At 42.6% G+C, this 19,033-nt stretch overlaps 1 protein-coding gene across 8 annotated transcripts in view; it reads right to left on the bottom strand.

Moving 5' to 3' along the window:
- Positions 1–5,020: 5,020 nt before the first annotated feature.
- NDUFAF5 (NADH:ubiquinone oxidoreductase complex assembly factor 5) overlaps positions 5,021–19,033 on the bottom strand; it is a 32,663-nt gene continuing 18,650 nt past the window's right edge. For 2 of the 8 annotated variants that reach the window (XM_004014164.5, XM_042230424.1), the window contains 5 exons: positions 16,089–16,286; positions 12,533–12,593; positions 5,715–5,798; positions 5,297–5,379; positions 5,021–5,132 (listed from right to left, as the gene is read on the bottom strand). In XM_004014164.5, the coding sequence (XP_004014213.2) occupies positions 5,040–5,132; positions 5,297–5,379; positions 5,715–5,798; positions 12,533–12,593; positions 16,089–16,286 (519 nt within the window). In that variant the 3' untranslated portion in view covers positions 5,021–5,039. Of the gene's footprint in view, positions 8,269–12,532; positions 12,594–16,088; positions 16,287–19,033 lie in introns of all 8 variants that reach the window. The other 6 variants (XR_006055810.1, XR_006055809.2, XM_042230425.1 and 3 more) reach the window with 6 other exon arrangements.

The following is a 19,033-nucleotide window of genomic DNA, read 5'->3' as shown; positions in this document are numbered from 1 at the left end:
TGGGAGGAGAAGGAGACGACAGAAGATGAGATGGTTGGATGGCATCACGGACTCGACGGACATGAGCTTGGGTGGACTCTGGGAGGCCTGGTGTGCTGCAGTCCATGGGGTCGCAGAGTCGGACACGACTGAGTGACTGAACTGAACTGAACTGAACCGTTTCCACAGCCTTGTGCCCACCTGAGAGCCTATAACAAGCCCACAGCATCAATAGTCCATCCTGATAACAAGCCATCAGCAGCTGAGGCAGGAGGGACTGAGAAAACCAGGCCGCCGTTGCCTCACTGAACTCCCAAGGCAAGAGCCAGCTCACTCTCTCTTGTTCTTTATGGACTCACTCCATCAGGTTGCTAGAAAATTGATCCCAGGACAGTATTCCTAGGAAATAAAATTTGAAGCCTACTAAATTTCCAACCTAAATTTGAAGCCTACTAACCTTGGGAGGTTAGTTCTACTTCCAGATACCATGGACTCAAACCTCAAGGTAAGCGGATCTCAGCCCCAGGTTTCCGAGGACAAAGGTAACATAGTTTGTGTTGACTTTACACAATTTCAAGTAAGCAGGCTATGTTCAATGCTTTAAGGAACACCGTGGCACACCCTGGGCACCTCTGAAGACAGTGTATTAGTTACCTACCGCTGCCTTCCCGCGTTCGGGAATGGCTTAGCTGGCTGGTTCTGAGTCTGTCGTGAGGCTGCCGTCAGGGTGTCACCTGAGGGTCCGACTGGGGCTGGAGGATGTCTTCCAAGCTGGCTCGCCTGCTGGCAGATCTCAGAGTCCTCTCCAAGAGCTGCCTGATGTCCCTAAGAACGGCACTGTCTCCCAGGGAAGGGATCCCAGACACGGCGAGGAGGAGGTGGGGCCTCTGACTACCTCCTCAGAGGGACACACAGCGCTGCCATATTCTACTTGTTGGAAGAAAATCCCTGAATTCCACCCAAATTCACAGGGAGGAGAATGAGGCTCCACCTCTTGGAGGAAAGAGTATCAGAGAATCTGCAGCACTGTTTCCCTATTTGTTAGCAGCAGTACCTCTGTTACCTTCAAATTAATTTTTTTTTAAGCAGCAAGATAAACACCTGTCAAGTATCCAGGCAGAGAATTAAAGTACACCAATTTGAGGAAGCTCAGTGGTAAAGAATCCACCCAATGCAGAAGTGGGTTTGATCCCTGAATCGTGAAGATCCCCTGGAGAAGGAAATGGCACTCACTCCAGTATCCTTGCCTGGAAAATCCTATGGACAAAAGAGCCTGGAGGGCTACAGTTCATGGGGTTGCAAAGAGTCGGATATGACTTAGCAATACAACATTTGTGAAAAATAACCTGCTTATTAGTTTTCTAAACTAATAAACTTCACATTATTAACCACCACAATAACAACCACCCCACCTTGAGACCCCCTCTATTAAAAAAATGCTCAAAACATTTCTTAGGCAAGAGGCTAAAATAATAATTTATGAAGGAATAAAATATAAGCAGTATGCCTACTATACTTTTCCCCAAATATCTTTTTTTTACATGTTCATTTCTTTCTTATGCAGAAGCCAACGGATGGTTAAATACATAATTTCATCCTTATTTAAGGGATATATACTGAGTTATAAAACCTATGTCTTCAGTATAATGTGAGTCATTCAGTCATGTCCGGCTCTTTGCAAGCCCATGGACTGTAGCCCGCCAAGCTCCTCTGTCCATAGAATTCTCCAGGCAAGGATACTGGAGTGGGTAGCCATTCCCTTCTCCAGGAGGCCTTCCCACCCAGGGATTGAATCCAGGTCTCCTGCATTGCAGGCAGATTCTTTACCATCAAAGCCACCAGAAGCTTGTCTTCCGTAAAGGCCGTACTGTAATTGTTTCCACCTAGTGGATAAACATGGTACTAAAAGGGTATGAAAAACAAAACTGGCTTCACAGCTACTTCATGAGATAAACATCTTTCTATAGTTATAACTTTTTACAATCATGTAACAGACTTGAGGGTCTATGGGTAGCTTCCAGAGCCCTGTTAGACTGACAACTAAGAACAAAAAAGAGTCGGGAGCCTGGCTCATGGGCCTCAGTGGGGTTTGTTATGGGAACCAATTAAGCCCATGCATTTTACTCCAAATGGGAGTCGTTCTTGTAGAACCTCCTTCCTCTTTCCTACCTTAAACACTGTCCTCAAAACTTCCAATCTAAATTCTAATCTTACACATCAGAAAAGGCAAGAAAAACTGATCCAGCAAGTTAATTTCTGTCAGGCTACTGAGATTGACAGCAAGCGAGAGAAGTGCAGGGAAAGAGACAAACCACATGTTTCTTAGGGTCAGTGCAAGAACAAGCAATGCAGTACAAGTTGTGATAGTAACTGTCAAGTTATAAAGACAAAAAGTTACTAAGTTATTAAGAAAAAAGTTGAAAAGAAATGGTTATGTTCCTATACACTATTTAAGAATGAAACCTATTTTGGAAATACTTCTGATAAGACATTTTTTTAAGTTCTGTGACCTGAAAGGAGGTCCTTAATCACTTGGAAAACATAGCTATTCAGAAAAATTTATTTTCTGAGGGTTCCAAACAATTAAACCTTAATAGATACTTCAAGCAGACATTAACTAAAAAATAATTTTACAGCTGTCACTCACATTAAACAGTAAGTGTCCTCAATTTGTTGTGCTAATTCCTTTTATTTTTGTAGCTTATTTCTAAGAGCTCAAGGTAGAGTCCTCCCCGGCCCCACCCCACCATCCACATATTCTCTGTGGGCATGAAATAAATGAAAGTTAATACCCTTGGTAAGAAACCTCAAACTTTACAGAAAGATTAAAAAGTGAAAGTACAAGCCTCTCTCCTTGCTTCTGCCCACTTCATGCACCTTTGACAGGTGTTCAAACACCAGGACAGGTGCAGACACCTGGTTCCTCAGTCCCTGTCCTCAGCATGGACAATTCTGCATGCATTCTTCAAAAACAACCAACAAACATAAACGTGCATCATTTAGGAACAGACACTGTGGAATGTATCCTTTCCTTAGGGATCTATTTACAATTTAATATGCAAGGGAGGGTGGTTCACTGTTCTCTTCTCCCTTCAAATCTGAGAATTGAACTTAAAAAAAAAAAAAACTCAACAAACAAACAAAAACTTCCCCAAGTTCTGCTTCCTAGGTATTCTTTTTCTTTTAACAACAACAAAAAAACGGACGGTTATCAAGAGTATCCCAATTTCTAATATCAATGAATGTCCCAACTAAAGAGAGCAAGAACAGTAATTTCTTTTTCTCCTACAAAATTCTGCTTTTACTGTAACTCAGTCTCTGAAAGGGCACATTATCCACATAGTTGTTTTCTTAAAATTAATTTATTTTAATTGGAGGCTAATTACTTTACAATATTGTAGTGGTTTTTCCATACATTGACATGAATCCGCCATGGGTGTGCACGTGTTCCCCATCCTGAACTCCCCTCCCACCTCCCTCCCCATCCCATCCCTCTGGGTCATCCCAGTGCACCAGCCCTCAGCACCCTGTCTCATGCATCAAACCTGGACTGGCGATTCATTTCACATATAATATACATGTTTCAATGCCATTCTCCCAAATCGTCCCTTCCTCGCCTCTTCCCACAGAGTCCACCATCTGTTCCTTGGGGAGGGAGGTGGGGGGGGGGGGGGTTCTGGATGAGGAACACATGTCCACCCGTGGCTGATTCATGTCAATGTATGGCAAAACCCACCACAATACTGTAAAGTAATTAGCCTCCAATTAAAATACATTAATTAGAAAAAAAAGTCTGTTCTTAATCTCTGTGTCTCTTTTGCTGTCTTGCATACAGGGTCATCGTTAGCATTTTTCTAAATTCCCTATATATGCATTAGTATACTGTATTGGTGTTTTTCTTTCTGACTTCACATAGTTTAATTTGACTCAAAATGGAGCTGAATACCTACCGTGTGAGACCCAACCCTGACTGAGGGAGAGCCTGGTGCTTACTGGTAGAGGGCAGGCAGGAGGGGAGAGAGACAGAGAGAAGCAAAGCCTGTAATAACCCCCCAAGGCTGAGGAAGCGGTGGCCTGTGCCCCCGGAATGAAAAGCACGGCAAGTGACTTGACACCGCCTGGTGCTAACACACCTGAAGTCACTCTGGGTGCCTCCCAGCACCGCCCCACCTGCCCCACGGCCCTGCAGCCGCCCTCCTCCTCCTGTTCTGCGCTGCTCCCGGTCACTTGGGTCATGACGGCAGGACAGTGGACTTAGATCAGCAGAGCAGCGCCAGAGGCCTGAGACGGCAAAGTCCGACAGCACTGCTCACCACTGCGCAGGTGCCTGACGTGGGATTTCGCCTTTGTAATCCTGCAAAATCCTCTAAAAAAGGACTTAGTTAAGTTCTCCTCTTAACTAAGGTAGAGTGTGAAACGATAGACTCTCACATGGTGGAGGTGAAAAACAAATAAGATCAGAATTCCGATGGTTGTAAAAAGGCAAGGAAGGATTCAAGAAGATGCTATTCCAAAGTACAAAACTACTCAATAGCTCTAAAGAGGTTCATCATCCTCTGTTCCTCTTTAAAGAGCAAGGAAGACAGTATCACAAATAATTCTGGCTTAAGTATCTTAGAGTAGTTGTTATAAAAGTCTACAATTTTATGCCAAAGAACCAGAAAACTAAAGAATCTACCAACTTGTCCTTCCCCTCATCCCCTCTTCTCCACTGCTAATGTCCTCTCAAAGAAATAACAAAAGCTCAGACAGAGGAAATGTTCATTTATATACATGAACATCTTTGGATTTTTCAGAGAAATACCTTCTTGCTTTTAGGTTGATTCTGCAAACTAGTCTCTCAAATTACTAGATAATAATATCCATATTAAAATAGGAAACATGTGAAATTGAAATCACTACTAAACATAGATGGAGTATTAGGCGATTCTAATTATTAGAAAAGTCTGATGGTAAATAGCTTATATATTGCTTCTTGCTTCAGAATGCAGTAATTTTAGATGTGAGAGTTACCAATCACTGATGAGAAATCTGGACTACATTAACACTGAATAAAAGATTTATTGTGACTTCTTCCCCTGTGACATAAGATCGTTTATTTTTCCAAGCTCTCCAAATGATACGGTTGCCGAACCTCTTTCAGCTGGTTTCGCCTGAAAATAATAAACAGAAAGGCCGTTACGAATAAATATCTATAGCTCTAATTAAACCCTTTAATGCTAGCTTATATTAAAAAAAAAAATCCCCCACCGTAAGTAAATAAATAAAAAGAAAATGGAAACATCAACACAGGAAGAAAAGTGATCAATATTAATACCTGTGAATCATGATATTTCCATCCTATCATGTAATAGATCTGATATGTGGCAGGCACAGAACCATCCTCATTTCTGTACATTTCTATGAAAACAAATCATGGTTAAATTTTTTAAAAAATGCAAGTAGGAAAAAAAAATCTGTTCAAAAAAAGTATGTCCTCCAAAAGAGAAATGAATATTAGAATACTCATGGGTTTCTGAGAAAGGCTCTTGTGAAAAAATCCTCAACACTGAGAAGCTGACAGTGAAGAAATAGGGCTTTGGGGGAAAAGGATAAACAGTCACAGGATCTGTGTTTTGAGAAAAGGACAAGAAATCTGAAGGTAGCCTAGAAAGGACAATGCGATTTTAGGGGATAAGGATGACAGGGCACGGGACAGTAGTGAGCGTGGCTGGGAGAACGGGCAGCCTCCTTACCTCGGTACACTGCCGCAGCTGCCAGCATCGTGTCTCGGTGCAGGAGGGCTTTTCTATTCCAAGCACAGTTACTCTCACCCATCCCTAAAAACACACTAGAGGTTTGAGATGATTCAGCAAACACCCGAGCAGCTCAATAGCCCAGATTTAATCTTCTCTCATCCAACGGAATACCCGTTTCCCCACCTCTGACAGTCATGTAAGATAATCTCCTTTTGCTCTCAGATCATAGGTAGTGACCCTCAGGCAAAGCTACTTGAAGCTTCTGGGTAGTGAGACAAGTCAAATTCCAGGACGCAAGCCCCATAAGCACACTTTATTTGGCAGCAATGGACTATGGTAAGCCAGCTGGACCAAAGCAAGGCCACAGGCCCTCCACGTGAGTCATCAGGAGCTGGCAAGTGTCTTTCTAGTGATGCCACGTTTCATGCCCTTTTCAGCGGCTCTTTGAAGAAGGATAGGACATTGGTGCAACACATCACTCCTTCTAAGCCATAAATCTAAGTATGAACGTGAAATCTGCAAGAGGGTTTGAAGACTCATTGAACTGGGGTCTCCTGCGTTGCAGGTGGATTCTTTTCCAGCTGAGCTACCAAGGAAGCCTCAAGACTCATTAGGTCGTACCAAAACTGCGTGTTCTCAGATTTTACATTTTACTGATCCCAGATTAGGAAACAATTATGTACATTCTCTTCAGGGGCACTTTTCTTAATGTTTTTAAAAAAGAAATTTTTAGATTTCTTTCCTTCAAATTGATAGCTAAAAGCTAGGATTATGTTATCTTCTTGTTCACTAAAATCTAATGTTATATATTTAATATTTTTAATGAATACAGTTGAATGAAATTACTTTGAAAGCCCACATTTTAAACTAGCTTGCAAAATTAAAAGAATCAAAATTAAAAACCCTTTACATTTATTCTCTATATATTATATGATCAAAAATCAGTTTCTTAGTTTTGTTTTTCTACTTTTAGAAGAGATACCGATAAAATTCCCAATGTCAATGTTCTTTAGTTATTTAAAAGTAATAATCTCCCAGGTTTCCAATGGCCTTATGAAAAACAATCAACAAATTAGGTGGAATGAGTAAATCTGTTTGGTTTCTCCAATCCCCAAAAGGTCCTTATTATTCCCTAAAATAATAAAACTCTGATACTAAAAGCAATGTGCCATATCCTGTGAGTAAAACAGTCCCAATTCATTAAGAACAAGAGAAATATTATACAAACTAGTATCAAGAGATGAATCGCTATGAAGAGGGTGGATCTTACTCTTGCAGTCATGAAGTAGCTAGATGACCTTAGATCCATCGCTCTGGGGCCTCAAGGTGGCCAGGCTAGATGATCTCTAAAGGCTTCCAACACTAAAATTTTAATGCATTACACAATCCAATATAAAAAAATTATCCCACATAATGACTATCAACGGCAACAAGAGGCCAGAGGCAAACTGGGACTCGTATTGGAAGGATTTATTGCTGACGACAATACATGGCGCAGTGGTGCTTTCATTTAACTTCCTACTTGCTATGACTTACACAGTAGAGGCAACACCAGTGAAAAAAAGGTTTAATTTTTTTACTGGAAATATTTAATGCACCAGAAATTCTAAATGCCTTCTACATAACTGGTATTGTGCTGTGCTAAGTCACTTCAGTCATGCCCAACCTCTTTGTGACACTATGGACTGTAGCCTGCCAGGTTCCTCTGTCCATGGGGATTCTCCAGGCAAGAATACTGGAGTGGGTTGCTCTGTCTTCCTCCAGGGAATCTTCCAAACCCAGGGATAGAACCCAGGTCTCTCGCACTGCAGGCAGATTCTTTACTGTCTGAGACACCAGGGAAGCCCAGGAATACTGGAGTGAGTTGCCATGCTCTCCTCCAGGGGATCTTCCTGACCCAGCGACCGAACCCATGTCTCTTACGTCTCTGGCATTGGCAGGTGGGTTTCTTGACTACTAGCGCCACCTGGGAAGCGTGAAGAACTGATATACTGGATATACTAATAAAGATTATTAGGTACATTGATTTCTGATACAGAAACTCAAAGACACTAATGTGTTACTAACTGTTGCTAGGGACACCTACCCTTCCCTCACATGAGAATCTTCTCCTTAGAGAAGCAGTGTCATATGGCACACAAAGTCTAGACTTTGGGATCATAATTCCAGCTCTGGCCCTTAAATAACCTGGGGCTTAGCTCTATTAAACTCAAGTTTTAACACCTGTATAACACAGCCTGGTTGACCTTTCCTGGAGATCACCTGGGAAACACATCTGGGGACTTCTGACCAGCTCTGGGCCTTGGGATAACAGAAGGATTTGGGTAACTGTTTAAGACTCTCACAGTGTTTTTAAGGTTAAGTTCAATTGCTTATTTAAAAAAAGGTCTGATTTATTATGGTTTATTAGGAACAATACTGAGTATTGTCTAAAAAAATAACAACTGAACTTACCTTAAAACTACTGTGAAAGCCTCCAAAACTTCTCATGTGTTCCTCAGCTGATACACAACTTGTTTTGCAAAATTAGGTCAATGTTCTGGACTTTCTTCTGTGAATGAATAATAGCAGCTTAAATGAGAAACATCACCACCATCAAGAAAAAAGTGTAACATGATGTAAAACGCCGAAAACCCACCAGACGGTAGTACCATCTTCCGGTCCGCAAAGCAGCACCCCTGGGAGTCTGCCGAGCGCCCCCCTCCGGCGCTCGCCCCTCAACCACCCTTCTTGCCACGCCAGCTGCCTCGGGGCTCTCCGGGGGACAGTGGCCGACGTCTCAGGATGTGACTGATGCTGCGACCCTGGGCTTAAGCCCTGGCTCTAGCACTTACCCAAGCTCGGCACCTTGGGCTAGTCACTCCTCTGTGCCCAGTCTCCTCACGCAAAACAGGAGAGGGTAACCATGCTAGCCGGTCTCTTCCTCACGAACAGGCCTCATAAAGGATGCTGGAGGGTGAGCTTGCTCTCACATCAATCTGACTGTCCCTCCTCCACACGAAATTCTCCCCACAGACTGCAGGGCTCCCCTGATAAAGTCTAGAAAAGCCTCTGAAGGACTCGCCTACATCACTTCCCATCATCCTCCCATTCTACCTATCTGAGCAATGCTGAATTACGATGCAGTTTCCCAGTTAGGAAAGTGGAGGCTGAGTGTCCCCTCTGGAGTCTCCGTGAGTTTACACAGGCCTTTCCCTTGGCCTGGAATGCAAGGCCTGACCCCCAGAGGGGCACCCACCCCTTCCTTCTTCCAGCATGAACTCGCTTCAGCTTAGGTGCTGCCTCTTCTGCAGAAGCATCCCTGATTCTGTAAGCAGACTTAGGGATTTTTCTGTGTTTCTCCCTGCACTTTTTAAAAAGAATTATCCCACTTTACAGTTAAAAGCATATGTCTGTCTCTGCGTATCTCTTTCTCTACTAGAGCGTATGTTCCCTATGATCAGAAACTGTTATTTCCACACTGGCTCATGGTAGATGCTCAACAAACAGTAAGTGAACGAATATAAAATCAACCATTTAATCTTTCTATCAATGTTGATAAATATTATTTTTACAAGTTATCTTTAGATAATTCCTCTTAATCCTCTTAAGAATAAGAAACATTAAAGACTAAAAGACACGATTTGTGTAAAAGGCTTTACAGTAAAGAGAAAAACTCGCAAAGCCGCTTAAAGGTGAATATTAGGCAACAGGTCCTCAAAATATATGACTGATTGAAACCAGCAGGGGGAGGGAAGGCGGGGTTATCAACTGGAAAGGGGCATAATGCAATCTTCGAGGGGCTGAAAAGGTACTAGTCTGTGGTTTATATAATACTTGAAAATACAAGCAGCTGTATGGTTACAATTAGTGCATTTTACTGAACACCTAGGCTAACCCCTATGCTCTGTGAAGACCCAGACCATTTGGCTGGAACCCTCTTCCACTCCGGCTGTCAGACATCAGGCTCCCAGGCCCTCCTCTGATTCAGCAAAGGGTCTGGCACCTGGCTCAGGTTCCCTCTGTACCCCACGTGGTGCCACCACTCTGGAGGACTTCAAGGTTAATAACTGGCAAGCACCAGGGCCTCTAAGACTTCTGAGGCTCTTTACCACCCGTGGGATTCTCCATCACACCACCTCTGCCATCACACCTGTAACGTGTCCTGGACGAGTCAGCACTTCTAAAATCACCAATCCAAACGTCCTATCTTCTGACCATATCCTCCTTCCTTCAAGCGTGTTCATGTCTTTCAACTACGGTCATCCTCTGACCTCCTCTACTTTCTCCCAGTTCATCAGCTCCTCCTCCCCCTTCTTTTTTTCATTACTTCCTTTTTCTTCCAGCTTAGATTTTGCCCTATTATCTCAGTTACATTTTTGGAATTCTTTTTTGCCTTTGTCTTCTTGTTATTCTCAATTAGTAAAGCCCCAAGCCAGACTGATACAACTCTGTTTTGTGCCAGGTCCCCAGCTGCCAGCTATTGTCAGAGAATGTCACAGATGCATCTGACCAACTTCAAATGCATCCTTCAAATTCGACAACTCTCCCTGATCCATTCACCTTCCTATTCTCTACAGTGACTATATAAAATCTCTACTCATTTGCAAACCTCTGACCCTTTGAGTCTCAGTATATGACTTTACAGAGAAGGCAATGGCACCCCACTCCAGTACTCTTGCCTGGAAAATCCCATGGACGGAGGAGCCTGGCGTGCTGCAGTCCATGGGGTCGCTCAGAGTCGGACACGACTGAGCGACTTCACTTTGACTTTTCACTTTCATGCATTGGAGAAGGAAATGACAAGCCACTCCAGTACTCTTGCCTAGAGAATCCCAGGGATGGGGGAGCCTGGTGGGCTGCCGTCTATGGGGTCGCACAAAGTCGGACACGACTGAAGCAACTTAGCAGCAGCAGCAGCAGCATATGACTTTACACTCTGCTTGAAGGAGAGTGTCGATCCATCAGATGGGAACCTCCTGTTATCAAACCAAACACCCGTGACCACTGCACTGTCCCTCTTCCCTTCCATGTGGGCCTGTCCAGTCTTGTCCAAGGGCAGCCCTCCTCCTCTGATCTCATCCCCTTCCACCTTCTCGGGTACCTGACCTGATTAATTGTCCTCTCTCTCTCTTCTAGAGTCACTTCTTCTACGGAAGCACTTAGGTTCTTCTAATCAACTGTTCAATAAATTCAAGTCTTAAGATGAAACATAATAAAAAAACTTCAGCCCATCTCCCATCCCTCTCCCCCACTCACACCTGTAACCCTGCCCTCTCTCCCCTCTTCTTCATAATCAAGTTTCTTGAGAAGATGGATGCCTGCTGCCCTAGCCACCCCCTCCATAGGTGTCAGCCTACTCCCCTTACCTCCACCTCTCCCACCAAGCCCATGCCAACAGCAGAGCGCTCCCTGTGGTCACCAAAGCTTCCTCATCTTCCGTCAGTGGGCTTTCCTTTCAGTCCACATCGCGCTTCCGAGCAGCATTTGACGCTCCCTTTGCTTTGAACTCTTTAGGGTCTCTTAGTCTAGGTAATACGATCCCTTTCTGCTGTTTCTCCTTAGCACCCTGCTAGCTACACATCCTCAGTCTCTGCAGGCTCCTCCTCTTCTTATGCACTCACTGTGCATTAGGTTTCTAAAGGCTCCGGACCAGGCTGCTTTCTCTTCTCGCGTCAGGCAGCTGCTTCTCATACCACCTATTGACAGTGACTCACAATGTTTACCTGGGCCACTTGCCTCCTCTGAGCTACACAGCCACGCACTCAACCCCTACCTGATGTCTCACCTCAGGGATTTCAGAAGCATTTCCCACACAACATGCCCAGGTATGAATTCAAGAGCTGTGCCTGCTCACACTTGGCTGTCTTCTACTGTTTCTCTATCAGTGAAGGGCACCATCTATCTGGCTTCGAGAACTAGAAACTCAGTGCCAGGTTGGAAATGCCTCTCTCCTTATCAGCCCACATGTAATCCACCAGCAGGAACTGTCACGTTTATCTCCTAAATGTTTCCTGAATCCAATTCATTCACTTCTCACCATCTCTACTGTCACCACCTTAGTCCAAACCACCGTCATTTCTCAGTAAGCTTTACAGCAATGTCTCCCTACTAATTTATCTGCCAATCCACCTAAAAATACAAATCTGACATCATGACCCCTCCCCCATTAAAATATCTCAAGGGGCATTTTAAGAAAAAGACAAACGATCTTAACAAAGGCTACAAGGCCCCCATTTACCTCCCAATTTAATCAGTCCTCTCTTCTTTTCACTCCCTATATTCCGGCCACAATGCCCCTCTTTCGGTTCTCACCATGTTCTCCCCTGCAACAGGGCCTTTGCACATGTCCTTCCTGCTTCTCCCAGTGGCCTCACTTCATTTTTCAGGGTACAGCCATCGCTTCCTCAGACAGGACTTCACTGACTCTCCCAGACCAGGACCTAGCCCACCTAACCCTCTGGCAACCCCCAGTCCTACGGTAAGCCAGCTACTTGCTTTCTTGTGCCTGGATCCGAGCTGCCAAGTGCTGCTCGAGAAAGTCACTGAGGTGTCCTGCCATCCTCACGCACTCCTTCAAGAAAGTCCTGCTGGCCTTTTGTGGGCAGTCACCAAGTTCCCCTACTGCACAGCACCTACCACAAGTCTAGTTTAACATTTATCGTTGTGGCCGCTGCCTCAGGTTGGCTGCACCCAGCTTGTATTAAAAACTCCATCAAGCCAGTCCACTTTCTCCTTACCCAGTGTATCTCCAGGGCTTGGCCCCAGTGCCTGCACAGTCAGCTCGCAAAATACGACTCTCAAAAGGGGCCGAAAAATTCCTTAAAGTGTCTTACCTTGTAAATCTTCCATCAATTCAAACATCCCAGGATAGTTAACTTGAATTTCATCAGTGTCCTATTTAAAAAGAAAGCAGAATCTTCATTTGGCATTCATTACCAAGGATCTAGATCAGAGAAGAAGTCGCAGAAATTCCCCAGACTGATCTCTCACAGTAAGCAGGAATCTTCTTTGCAATCCTCTTTGCAGGTATTATCTCGCTTACACTTGATTTACAAAGATTTCAAATTGCAGGGTACATGCTTGCTATTTTAACAGTAACCTTCCTATAACGTCATCAACTGCTTCTAATTCTCTCCTTGGGATTCACACAAAGTCTGTTCTGTACTCTGTAAACGATCCTTTTCTTCCAGTCTTTGAAAAGTCTTCTAGGACACTATAACTTTTTAGGGGGAGGGTTAGGCTTCTAGACAAAATCTTTACACATGCCAACTTCATTTTTCTCTACATAGTCAATACTAATCTCTCTCTAAATGTGACACCCAGAGTCAAACAGGGTCATCTCCCAAGATGCTTCCATCCTCCTCCCAGTGCTGCAGCAAAACCGCATGGACTAGTTTAGGAACGGACACACAGCTTGACAGACACAGTTTATTTCTTGAGTGACGTGGTGAGCAATGTGTCCCGCTCTTTCTCAAGTTCGATACAGGAGTTCACTGTTGGGACAGTGGCAGAGAGCACTGATGCTCCCCAAATATCCAGGTACTCCTGGACATGTCACAGCCCCACACATGTCTTCTGGCAAAAGAAAAGTGAGGTGGAGGCAGGTAATAAATAGCTAGGGAGCCTTTTCCAGGGCATGTCTGGGGCAGTGACCTTATGGGACACAAGGCCCAGATGGCACAACCATAGGATGGAGATGAGCTGCCCAACCAGAATGGCTGGGATTGATAAAAATTGTGTTAGCCACTCAGATGTAGGAGTCTGTCTGTGATGGAAACTAACCCTGAATATAAAACACTTCCTTTTTTCCCCTGTGCTATCAAAATGCTGCACGTAAGTCAAATTTCATCATATTGGCACTACTTTTGAAGCATCCAGATCTTTTTGTGTTCTGTAGCTTTATCTAATATCTGTCCAATTTTGGACTTAATGTTGCACAGAATCAAGTACAAAACCCTAAAGAACAGTTATCAAAAATACCCATTTTAATTCCTAAAGAAACATACAACAAAATGACCAATTACCATTTTTTTTAAACATTAGAGACACAAAATTACTTAGAAGCAGGAAATTAACATATACTGTTGATGAGGCATGTCAATTAATGCTACCTTATAGACAGTGATTTTACATGTCAAAATCTGAAATGCATAGATTCTTTGACTCAGCAGTTTGACAGATGTGCAGAGATTATGTGTAAAAGAAAATTCATGGCAACACTGTTTGAAAGAATATAAAAAACAAACAAACTGAAAACAATCTAAATGTCCATTAACACAGAAAAGGTTAAATAAAGTGTACCTGTTCAATGAAATACTATATGAAAAGTGAAAGTGAAAGTCACTCAGTCATATCTGACTGTTTGCAACGCCATGGACTACACAGTCCATGGGATTCTCCAGGCCAGGATACTGGAGTGGGTAGCCTTTCCCTTCTCCAGGGGATCTTTCCAACCCAGGGATCGAACCCAGGTCTCCTGCATTGCAGGTGGATTCTTTACCAGCTGAGCCACAAGGGAAGTCCAAAATACTATATAGCTGTCAAAAAAAAAGAACATGGTAGGTATTCGTTTGTAGTGGAAGATCTCTAAGACAAGTTATTGACTCGGGGAAAAAAAGACTTTACATAGAAAAAAGAAAAAGAGTATCTATATTGTCGTATATGTATGCTTAAGCAATGCAACTGCACTCCACTCTGTGAGGAAGAGCGTCTGAAAGGACACACACGGCAGCTGACAAAAGGCATCCATGTGGAGAGGGACGGCGGCGGGGGCGGGGCGGTGTCAGAAGGCAGGAGACCTCCACTCATTTTCGACCTGCTGTGTTCCTCTCTGTCTGTTTTTCTTTTTTTTTCCAAACACATGCATGGATTAAGTTGTATGTGCACTTTTTAATAAGACCATCTCTGGATAGTCCACTTTTCTATGTATTTTCCTACATAGGGAAACTATTTTTAAAAAGAGATTTTAAGATGAAAAAAAAAAAAGAATTCCTTCTAAGCTGATGCCTACCATTAAACAATACCCTGTGAAAACATTTCAATGAAACCAACTAAAAGCACCATCTCCTTCTCAATCAAAAGAGTACCAAAATAGCCTTGTCAAAGGTCTTATTCAAATCAAGATGAAGGATAATATTCACAGTTTTCTCCTATACTAGTCTGGAAATGATTCTGAAGGGAGATGAGTTTCACTTAGAATGCCAACTAGTTAAAAAAAAATAATTCATTAAGAGGGTCATATGTGTAAATATAATTATATGATATTAATTTAACTTGATTTCACTTTAAAGATAAAAATCCATTGCAATATAGAAGAAATATATCTAATGTTATATGCAACATAAACCTGCATAATTGATTATATAAAAGCTTATTTGCATAGGAGTTTTTGAAAATTAGTCAGGATGCAATGTAAATATAGCACTTTGGAGACAATGTATATGTCTCCATGAATAAATCTGCATAAAGTTATTATTAAATTACCCTCTAATTTTAAAACTATAGAGAAGATCATATACCAAAGGGAATCTTTCTGGAACACATAACCCACTTTACAACTTAGAAAACTGCATGTTGTTAACATAATTTAGCTTTCTTTTGATGACTCAGGATAGAGGTTTCATCTTTTTCCTCACCTTTGAGTCCCCTAATATTCCTGCTGAGCTGTCTGACCAGGCACGCGCTCCTCACATTGGCCCATGAGGGCTATGTCACCTCCAGTCTAGTGTCTCTTCCCTTCCCTCTCAGCCCCTTCCCAACATCAGAGGCCCTGCAGTCTGCGCCCCTTGCTTTCTGTCAGAGCGTGGATGGATATGACCAGCCATTTTGGTGGGCTGATTTTATGACATATACTCACACTGCTAAGTTGCTTCAGTCGTGTCCGACTCTGCGACTCTAGAGACAGCAGCCCACCAGGCTCCCCCGTTCCTGGGATTCTCGAGGCAAGAACGCTGAAGTGGGTTGCCGGTTCCTTCTCCAATACTCACACTACACCTCCTTAAAAAGTTATTTTAATTTTGAGCCTGTCTAACCTGATCTAACCCTGGGCCTCATGAAGGCACAATCTCTCACTTCCGCCTCACACGACACCACTTTCCTTGAGAGCGGGTGGGAGAGGCCCTGCTGTGAACGCTCCTGACACTGCCTTCCTCCCCATCAGGGATGCTCTGTCTCTCATGGTACACCCAGCTCTGGATCTTAAGGGTCTGATGGACAAGCAGGTCTTAGAAAATAGCCTCCCTGCTAACTGAGGTCCTTTTCTTTTTGAGTTACTTATTTAGGTAACAAATAACTAAAAATTTTACATTCCTACCTTGTGTCAATCAAGATAAAAAGAGATTATTTCTGAACGGTATGATTAATGGGTTACTCGATTCTCTTGATAGTTACCACAGTCAGAGTATTAAAGCCAGCTCTCCCAAGCAGATGTCCTAAGTCATTGACAGCAGTGAAAGGGGAGACGTGCGGAGAAAAGCCCCCTTCCCTTTCTGTTTCCGCTAATTGTAAGGAACACCGGAGTTCAAAGAGTGTGTCACCTCCAAACATTGCACCAATGAACACTCCATCTGGTTTTAAAACATAATGAATCTGTAATAAATACAAACAACACCACGATTCAAAATTTCAGACACAAAATGTTAAAAGAATAACTACATGGAATCTAGATCAGTATTTCATGATTACCATTCTCATTCTGTCAAGTTAAAAAACAGACAATTTAATAAATAATACTCAGACAACCAACTATCAGAAAGACTCTGCAGGATATTATTCTAAAGACAGATAAACATTTACTGATGGTGTTAATATCTATAAGATACATTATATGCTTTCAAATTTTCTAATAATAGACAAAACTTACTTTTTCAATCAGCAAAATATTGAAAGAACAAGATTTTTGATGTGGTAGGTTACAGAAATCACTGTCCTCCCTGTATCTGTGCCCTTAGACATGTCACTTTGTAACAGCCCCCATTGGGAGAATCTGGACCAGCCCCACGACTTGCTCTGACCCAAAGATTGCAAAGAATGGCAGTGCCAAGCCGAGGGCTCGATGGCCTTGCTGCTTTCTCCTGCTCTCTAGGAGCCCCGTATATGGGCCATGCTGTGAACAAGGCTGAGCCGGCCTGCTGAAGGATGACAGCAAGAGACATGGGAATCAGCCAGGAGTCCAGCTGAAGCCATCTGACAGCTCTTGGGCAAGCCACCCCCAGGTCAGACACATGGGTGAACCAAGCCAGACCCAGAAGAATCTCCTAAGTCTGGCCCAAATCCCTAACTCACAAAATCGTGACTTACTTTTTTAAAACACAAAATTGAGGTGGCTTATTAAGCAGAAAAAGCTAATTTATAGGGAAGCCATTATGATTCACAACTAAAATGTCTAGTAACATTTTAGTTAAATATTAACATATCAGTTAATTTAGTTACACACAGAATTAAGGAAAAGTAACCAGCTTATTTTTCAGCTGTAAAACAAAAAACATTTTTAATTGGTAACTTAAAACAGTAGCAACGATCAATTCCAGAATCAAACGTTTACTCAATGACTCTTGGAACTACAGTCTGTAACTCGTTTTGACTCTACTTTCATATAGGGCAAGGTGAACTCTGAAGTAAATCTGAACCCACATCATGGTAGGCTACTCTAATTCAAGTATATATCTTTTTTAAAAAATTGTTTTTCTTTTTTTGTTTTTACTTTACAATACTGTATTGGTTTTGCCATACATTGACATGAATCCACCACGGGTGTACATGAGTTCCCAATCCTGAACCCCCCTCCCACCTCCCTCCCTATACCATCTCTCTGGGTCATCCCCGTGCACCAGCCCCAAGCATCCTGTATCCCGTATTGAACCTAGACTGGCGATTCATTTCTTACATGATAGTACACGTGTTTCAATGCCATTCTCCCAAATCGTCCCACCCTCTCCCTCTCCCTCTGAGTCCAAAAGTCTGTTCTATACATCTGTGTATCTATTGCTGTCTTGCACACAGGGTTATCGTTACCATCTTTCTAAATTCCATATATATGTGTTAGTATACTGCATTGGTGTTTTTCTTTCTGGCTTACTTCACCCTCTGTATAATCAGCTCCAGTTTCATCCACCTCATTAGAACTGATTCAGATGTATTCTTTTTAATGTCTGAGTAATACTCCATTGTGTATATGTACCACAGCTTTCTTATCCATTCATCTGCTGATGGACATCTAGATTGCTTCCATGTCCTGGCCATTATAAACAGTGCTGCAATGAATATTGGGGTACACATGCCTCTTTCAATTCTGGTTTCCTCGGTGTGTATGCCCAGCAGTGAGATTGCTGGGTCATAAGGCAGTTCTATTTCCAGTTTTTTAAGGAATCTCCACAACTCTTCTCCATAGTGGCTGTAGCAGTTTGCATTCCCACCAACAGTGTAAGAGGGTTCTCTTTTCTCCACACCCTCTCCAGCATTTATTGCCTGTAGACTTTTGGATCGCAGCCATTCTGACTGGTGTGAAATGGTACCTCATTGTGGTCTTGATTTGCATTTCTCTGATAATGAGTGATGTTGAGCATCTGTTTGCTAGCCAACCATATGTCTTCTTTGGAGAAATGTCTATTTAGTTCTTTGGCCCATTTTTGGATTGGGTCATTTATTTTTCTGGAATTGAGCTGCGTAAGTTGCTTGTATATTTTTGAGATTAATTTTTTGTCAGTTGCTTCATTTGCTATTATTTTCTCCCATTCCGAAGGCTGTCTTTTCCCCTTGCTTATAGTTTCCTTTGTTGTGCAGAAGCTTTTAATTTTAATTAGATCCCATTTGTTTATTTTTGCTTTTATTTCCAGTATTCTGGGAGGTGGATCATAGAGGACCCTGCTGTGATGTATGTCGGAGAGTGTTTTGCCTGTTCTCTAGAAGTTTTATAGTTTCTGGTCTTACATTTAGATCCTTAATCCATTTTGAGTTTATTTTTGTGTGTGGTATTAGAAAGTGTTCTAGTTTCATTCTTTTACAAGTGGTTGACCAGTTTTCCCAGCACCACTTGTTAAAGAGCTTGTCTTTAATCCATTGTATATTCTTGCCTCCTTTGTCGAAGATAAGGTGTCCATAGGTGTGTGGATATCTCTCTGGGTTTTCTATTTTGTTCCATTGATCTATATTTCTGTCTTTGTGCCAGTACCATACTGTCTTGATGACTGTGGCTTTGTAGTGAAGCATGAAGTCAGGCAGGCTGATTCCTCAGGTTCCATTCTTCTTTCTCAAGAGTGCTTTGGTTATTCGAGGTTTTTCATATTACCATACAAATTGTTAAATTATTTGCTCTAGCTCTGTGAAAAATACTGCTG

This window comes from Ovis aries, chromosome 13 (genome assembly GCF_016772045.2).
Source record: "Ovis aries strain OAR_USU_Benz2616 breed Rambouillet chromosome 13, ARS-UI_Ramb_v3.0, whole genome shotgun sequence".
Taxonomy (NCBI): Eukaryota; Metazoa; Chordata; class Mammalia; order Artiodactyla; family Bovidae; genus Ovis; species Ovis aries.
The sequence above is the reverse complement of the archived record's forward strand: the minus strand, read 5'-3'. Positions and strand labels throughout refer to the sequence as shown.